This window comes from Rhagoletis pomonella, unplaced genomic scaffold (assembly GCF_013731165.1).
Source record: "Rhagoletis pomonella isolate Grant_MI unplaced genomic scaffold, Rhpom_1.0 Rhpom_scaffold_00005, whole genome shotgun sequence".
Classification (NCBI taxonomy): domain Eukaryota; kingdom Metazoa; phylum Arthropoda; class Insecta; order Diptera; family Tephritidae; genus Rhagoletis; species Rhagoletis pomonella.
In genome coordinates, this window is record NW_023458559.1 from 10203315 (window position 1) to 10210006 (window position 6692).

A 6692-nucleotide genomic window follows, 5' to 3' on the forward strand; every position below is an offset into this window, starting at 1 on the left:
ATAAGTAAAACTGTAATTACACACGCACAAATTTTGCCTGCAATTTCGATCACAATTGAGTGCAGTCACTTCACTCTCGTTTCGAATTTTTGAAAGCGTTTTCTTCGCTATTTAGTGGTTTAATCAGTGTTGCCATTTTAGCCGTTTTCCGGCTAGATTTAGCCGGTTGCGATAGCAAACAGCCGGAGAAATTTCGATTTAGCCGGCAGCCGATTTGTTAGCCGTTTTGCAGAAAAAAATTAGCCGTTTTTAGCCGATTTTGCTATTTGCCTTGTTTTCTTAAATTTCAAATATGTATATACATATGTTTCCATTTTTGACTAAGCGACCCAAAATCTGTTAGAAATGGCTATTAGCCTTATCGTGGAGAAAATTTTCATGTCAGGCAGGGTTGTATGAAATTGGGCCGATTTCGCTTATTTTTATTTTAAACGAAGAAGAGATTTTCTTCATAAAATGTTTATTATAAATGTCTTAATTTTAAGTGTGAAGTTTTATTCGCAAACTTAGAAAATAAGAAATTGTTTCACTATTAAGACACTTAAGATGCGTTTGTGTTTGTATATAGTGCCTAAATTACAGAAACATAATTTTTGCCACTCCCAAAGGTTTAAGGTAAGGGAAAAATGGATATTTTCAAGCACTATGTACACATATGTATTTTTTTAAACAAATTTTTTTGCTGAGAACTTATTTAAATTCCAAAAACCGAATGCCAACTTGAATTAAAGGAACCAACACTGAAGTGAGTCGAAATGGAAATAAAAGAGCACAAATTTCTATGTAAAGCAAAACTCTCTGGGAATCCTACGAGACATCTGCCGGTCATATGACCGGTCATCTAAGTGGGATATCTGCAGTCTTTTGGCATCATATTTTACATCAGAATTGAAGGGATTTCTGAAAAATCTGACCAGTTCTTTTGTGTAACTGTGATTTTGCATCCCTTGTCAACATATGACCTCGGTTGATTTAACTCGGTTAACTTAAGGTCGTTGTTTTACTGCCTTAAAATTGAAGGGAAATTTTTACAGCGTTTTTTATGTGTATTGGTTTCTATTTGAGTGCATTGAGAATCGGCCAGTCTGAGAAGGCCTTGTAGGGAAGACAATAGGTTTGTTCGTCGAAAATCCAGCGAGAATTGTCACTCAAAATACCAAATAGTAAGAAAACTTGCAATTTTCTGTACGAACGCAAATTTGCAAGTTTTTCTGCCAGCTAGTGTCCACGGTTGCATTTCAAACAAAAGAAATTTGCATAGAATTTTTAAAATTCTTTCAGAGGGACAAAAAACAGGATCTACGTGTAAATATCTTGTCAGTCCGACTTTCTTCAACATACGTTTCAATTTCTTTGTCGGGTTTACTATATCGACTCTGGTTGAGATTGCATTCCGATTAAGAATACAGTATTTTTTGCCGAGTACCTTTCAAATCATTGGAATTAACTAAATTAATTAAGTAAACAAGTATTAACAGACACTTTTCATTTTCAAATCGCTCCAGTTTGAAAATTTTTAAATTTAACGTACTTGTTTATTCAAATTATCGTCGACAAAAAATCCTACCATGTGCCACAATAATGCAAATTCTTGCTGACAAATTTTTTTCCGGCTCGAATTTGTAACTTCTCTCCAAGAAATAGTGTTTTTACTCCTGATTTATTTAAATAAAACATGTGAAATTTAGTTGAAACATTTTAGCCGGTTATATTTGCCAATTTAGCCGGATCGTCCAAAAAGTTCTGGCAACACTGGGTTTAATACTTCTTGGAGGCACTTGATATTGGGAAAAAAATGTGCGCAATTCGATCCATAACTACATTTTTTTGTAAAGAACGCCCGTTTGCTCTAAATTTGTAAAATTACAATTATTTTTTTATTTTGTTTACGTCTGTCATTTGTTACAAATGAAGAAAAGTCCAAGAGTTGCCAAGTATAAATATTTTTATATCTATTTATTAAAATAATAATTTACAATAATAATTTATTTAATTAATACTTTATTAAAGCACAAATTTGAATGGAAATACATTTGTAAAACTGTTTATCACAAAATGTTATTAATTGTTTGCAAGCATACTATAGTTTTCATGCATTTTGAGAACAAATAATCGAGTATGTATACATACATATGTATAGCATTTACTTACGGCGGCCGCCGTAGCAGAGTGATTATATGTCCGTACGTCCACTCCATAGGACCATGGTTAGATCCCTGGTCAGATCATAACCCAAAATAGCAGTCGTCCTTCGGCACGCAATGGCAAACCCTCGAGTATACTTCTGCCTTGAAAACTCTTCTTATAAAATCATTTGGCGTTCGTAGTCATCCTAAGTATGTAGGTGTCTCCATTTGTGCCACAACAACAGAACTCATGCCTCAAGTTTGAGGAGAAGCTCGGCCAAACACTTAGAAAAATATTTTAGTAGCAAATATTTATTTGTTAACTTATTTTAAGGTAGATGGCAATCTTATAGTTTCACATTTTGAGTACCAAAAACTCAACTCTGATACAACAAATAGTATGAGTACTGAATGATAATGACAGATTGCAATCACATAAACGTACAATCGTACATGATTGAGTTTTTCTTTTGCATTCACATTCTCTCAATCTCAAGAGTGGTTGTTAAATTTTTTAAATCAAACAATCACATTTTTGAAACGAAAAAAATTAGAATGCACACTCAATTGATTCAATCATTACACAGCTATGCTATTTAGTACTATTCCTACCCTTCAAAATGCGCCTTCGAGTAATGCTTTACACTGAAAATAAAAACTGCGTAAATATAACGAAAACTTGGGTAAATCTTACGAAATTTTTCGTCATTTTGAGCCACGAAAGTTTTCGTTGATTGTACAAAACCGTTTTCGTACATACTACGAAAATATGAGAACTCAGATCTTAAGTACATTTTACAAATGTATTCGTACTATTTACTAACGAATTTCGTAATTTTACAAAAGAATTTCGTACTATTTCTTTATTTTTTTACGAACTTTTTGTAAAATGCACAAAAATAATTCGTATATTTACCGAAATTATTTTTGTAAAATCGGCGCTTGTTTCGTAGAATGTACGATTGTTTTCATTCTCCACACTGTAAAAAACATAGAACGAATTATAACACAGGCGATATTTGAATAATAATTTCTTGGAACAATTGTATTCTTTTTTAATATTTCATTTGTTTTTGAATACAAACTTATAATTTTTAAACGAAATTAACTATTTTCGTCGTTGTGGGGCTTCCTATTTTTTCAACCCTATCTTGGGCATAATTCATCAGTTTGGGAATTTTTGATAACATATTCGTAAAATGACTTAAAAGAAATGATGTTGCCGATTTCTCACTACGGCAATAAATCGGCGAGTCGCCGATTTGTTGACATTGACGATTGTTGCCTATTTCTCATGTTTTGCATGGTGGGTTTTATTATATTTTTATCGTAAATTTTAGTGTATTTAACAAAATGTAAAGGTGCTCGGCAGATTCGTATCTTCTTCTAGGTTTGTTTCTTTTGCGACTATAAATTAAAGGAAAATTATAAGGGCAAGTTTCAGTGAAAAATCATACATGTACTTACTTTTAATTTCATTAAGCAGTGCCTCTATTCCTGGCTTGGGCTTGGCGTTGATAGTTAACTGATAGAATTGTCTGTTAATGAAGTCCCACATTGCAGCGCATGGCTCGGCGTAGGCCATATTAAAAACATGGTATGCTTTAAAACATATATCCACAGCTTTCGCGAAGTTGAAAACTTTGTAAATGATGTTGTCAAAGTCAATCATGAATGATTGTGGCTCATCTAGGGTTCCAATTAATGATATGAAGGGGGCAATAGATGATTCTGCCTGGACTTTGCAATCATACATTTGTTTATATTCCGTTTCAGTTGCGCAAACAACCATAAAACTGTCTAGTGACTCTTTGATAGAATAAAGCCTTTTTTTTTTTGCATTAGTCTTATTATGAGCTAGTCGAGAGCGTGGCAGCAGTGACTGTAAAAGAACAAAAGCTTTGGCGCAAATGGAATCTAAGTTGAGCAAAACATTTGTAAATAGAATCAAAAACAAGTAAGGTTAAAATATTTCGTTCCTGGTTATGTGGTTATATTTTTAACTCAGTTTACAAAAATACACAGCCAAATACCAAAATACAAAATTTTAACCAGATAACCAGGCAGGAGTGAATACCCCAAGAGTGTGTTTATCTTCTGAGAGATTGACTTTGTTTTTCTTTATTTTGTAGTACATATTAGCATAATCTTTGAATTCCTTGATGTGATTCGGAAAAACTTTATCAACAAGCAAATCGCAAAAAGCAGTGAGGTTATCAAGAACCTCATTTCTGGTTCCGAAAAAAGAACACAAAATCAGACTCAATCTAAAAAAAAAATATTTTAATAAGAGAAAATAAATAAGAATGCGCTTTACCGCAGAACTCCACAGGCGAACAGCGATGGCCTACCAACTGTCATTTTGACGAGCAATGTGATTGCAAGTTTTTGTGTGTGGGCACTTTGATGTCTTGAAATAAGCATTTGCCGCATGACGCCACCAGACAACATTCTCTCAATTTAGGTGTTTAAAAACATTTAAATCTTTAAAAAACTTGCTGAATAATTTCCTAAAACGTAATCATAAATAATCCAATAGGGAAGAGATTTTTATTTTGATTTAATATAAAAATTTCATCGATGTTACCACCAGCACGCTTTCTTTCAAATGAAAATATGGCTGTCAAACTATCGAATTGCCTGCAATAGATGTCAAGCAATAAGCGCTGACATATATTGCAGCACATGAGAAATAGGCGGTCTCCATTGGAAATATATTTTGTGACATAGTTTTCACGACATCAGTGTTTTCCTGTGGAGACAGGGCCTTAGCCCTACCAAACGAAAACCATCAGGCAATTTGTACTGCGGCCAAACATCAAATATATGTTTTGTATTATTCTCTGCATCTCGAATGCTGTTCATACGTGTTGCAGCACACGCGCGCCAGTGTCTGATTTTTTCCTGATAAGCCATTGCATGGAGGTCATGTGTCAACGCTCTAATATGTTCGTCCTCATCTTCCCCTATTGAAAATGACGTCTGCTTTTGTTTTTTCGAATTACCGTCTGATGTCTTTGTCTTTTTATTGAAATTTGCTTTCCAATTCCTGAATTTGTTGTACAACTTGCCCAACGGAGCTGCGTTTTTTCGCTCAAGGTAATAGTATGACTGAAAGGGTAAAATTAATTTAATGCTCATTTTGTGATATTTTTTTACGATATAATCATATATGTAATACTCCTATATTAGCAGTAAGAGCTAGTACCGTCCGAAAACATTACAGTACAGATATATCAATAAACACGTACGAAAGAAAAGGAAGACATACCGCTGCAAAAAGTGGGACTAGGTTAAGTACTAGTACAGGACTACGCTACCTTGTAACCAACACTAGTAACCAAAATGGTCCAAATATATGGAGAAAAAATGGTAACATTAACATTGCTATGTCATTGGACCTGACCACCTCTGGTCCAACGCTGCATAACATGGCAAAATCTATAATTTAAAACGCATTTTCTTAAAAAATTCGCCGTGCCGATGGGCCACGAAGATGTGGTGTTCAACACATATATCAGTTTTTTACGCTTGAGGTGGTCCAGGTCAGCATAACAAGTTACTAGCATGCAACCTGGTCCTTTTGCACATACTTTAAAACTACGACCCAGTGGACCACCTGGTCCTCAAATTTTTGCAGGGACGTTTATAAATAACCATGTACACAACACAAACACAAAAACGGCACTCACGTACACAATACATTCACAAAAACGGTACTAGACTGTCTCGCTTTGATTTCGGAATGGTTACACATTGAGAAGTTAGCTTACTGCCAATATAGAAGTATTACATATATGGATATAATAAACAGAAGGTGAATTTTGAAATGAAGTAAGAATAATTGTTTACCGACAACTCGCCAGGGAATACTTCGCAAATTTTACGTGAAATAGAAGCGCAATCAGTAACGGAAAGATCGTGGTTGTTCATTATACAATGTTGTAAAACCGATTCAACTAACAGCTTGCGTAAATTATCATCCATGGTCTTTTGTTTTTTATATGTTTCAACCATGCTTTAGCCGTATGAATTTGAGTAAATAATATCAATCAAATTGATTGATGTCTTAGCCACCAGAACTTCACTATTGTTATCCGTTGAACTTTGTGGAATAACACCTAAATTGTTTCCCCGACCTTCACTTGATTGGGTAGATTTATCGCACTGAAGATGCTCGTTCGCCAAACATGGCGATGTAGTGGACTTTTCAAAGGATTTGATCCATTGCGACCATTGATAAAAAAAACTCCACTCGACCACCAAGGGAAATATCAGTGTTTACAAAAAGATTTTCAGCAATTGTTTTTGATACGTGCTTTAGGATGCCTATAAACAATTGTTGCTCTACTTGCAGAATAAGATGAGTGCTAATATGAAAAATATAAAAAATGAATTTATTTGGGATACTTGAGGAAGTTTGGAGATGTGAATGCTTCGCTGGAAACAAACACTGCGACTGGTTCTACCGGTTCCATGACATTAAGTTTTACTGTCTTGCTAAAACTTTCCTAGAACTAATACTATATTATTATTTTGGGCTTGCATTTTAGGCGTTAACAAAAT

General features: G+C 34.3%; 1 protein-coding gene across 1 annotated transcript; it reads right to left on the reverse strand.

The window, feature by feature from the left end:
• Window positions 1–3201: 3201 nt before the first annotated feature.
• On the reverse strand, window positions 3202–4377 carry LOC118738687. The gene is made up of 3 exons (XM_036469597.1): window positions 4221–4377; window positions 3594–4043; window positions 3202–3533 (listed from the first exon to the last, which is right to left on the reverse strand). Exons 1-3 carry the CDS (start codon window positions 4261–4263, stop codon window positions 3472–3474), a joined length of 555 nt encoding a protein of 184 aa, XP_036325490.1. The 5' UTR covers window positions 4264–4377; the 3' UTR covers window positions 3202–3471.
• Window positions 4378–6692: the final 2315 nt, after the last annotated feature.

Coding starts and splice junctions, on each gene's coding strand:
- LOC118738687 (XM_036469597.1), bottom strand. CDS start 4,263: ATGTACTACAAAATAAAGAAAAACAAAGTCAATCTCTCAGAAG. Junction 4,044..4,220: donor CAAAGTCAATCTCTCAGAAG/ATAAACACACTC, acceptor TGCTCAACTTAG/ATTCCATTTGCGCCAAAGCT. Junction 3,534..3,593: donor ACTGCTTAATGAAATTAAAA/GTAAGTACATGT, acceptor TTTAATTTATAG/TCGCAAAAGAAACAAACCTA.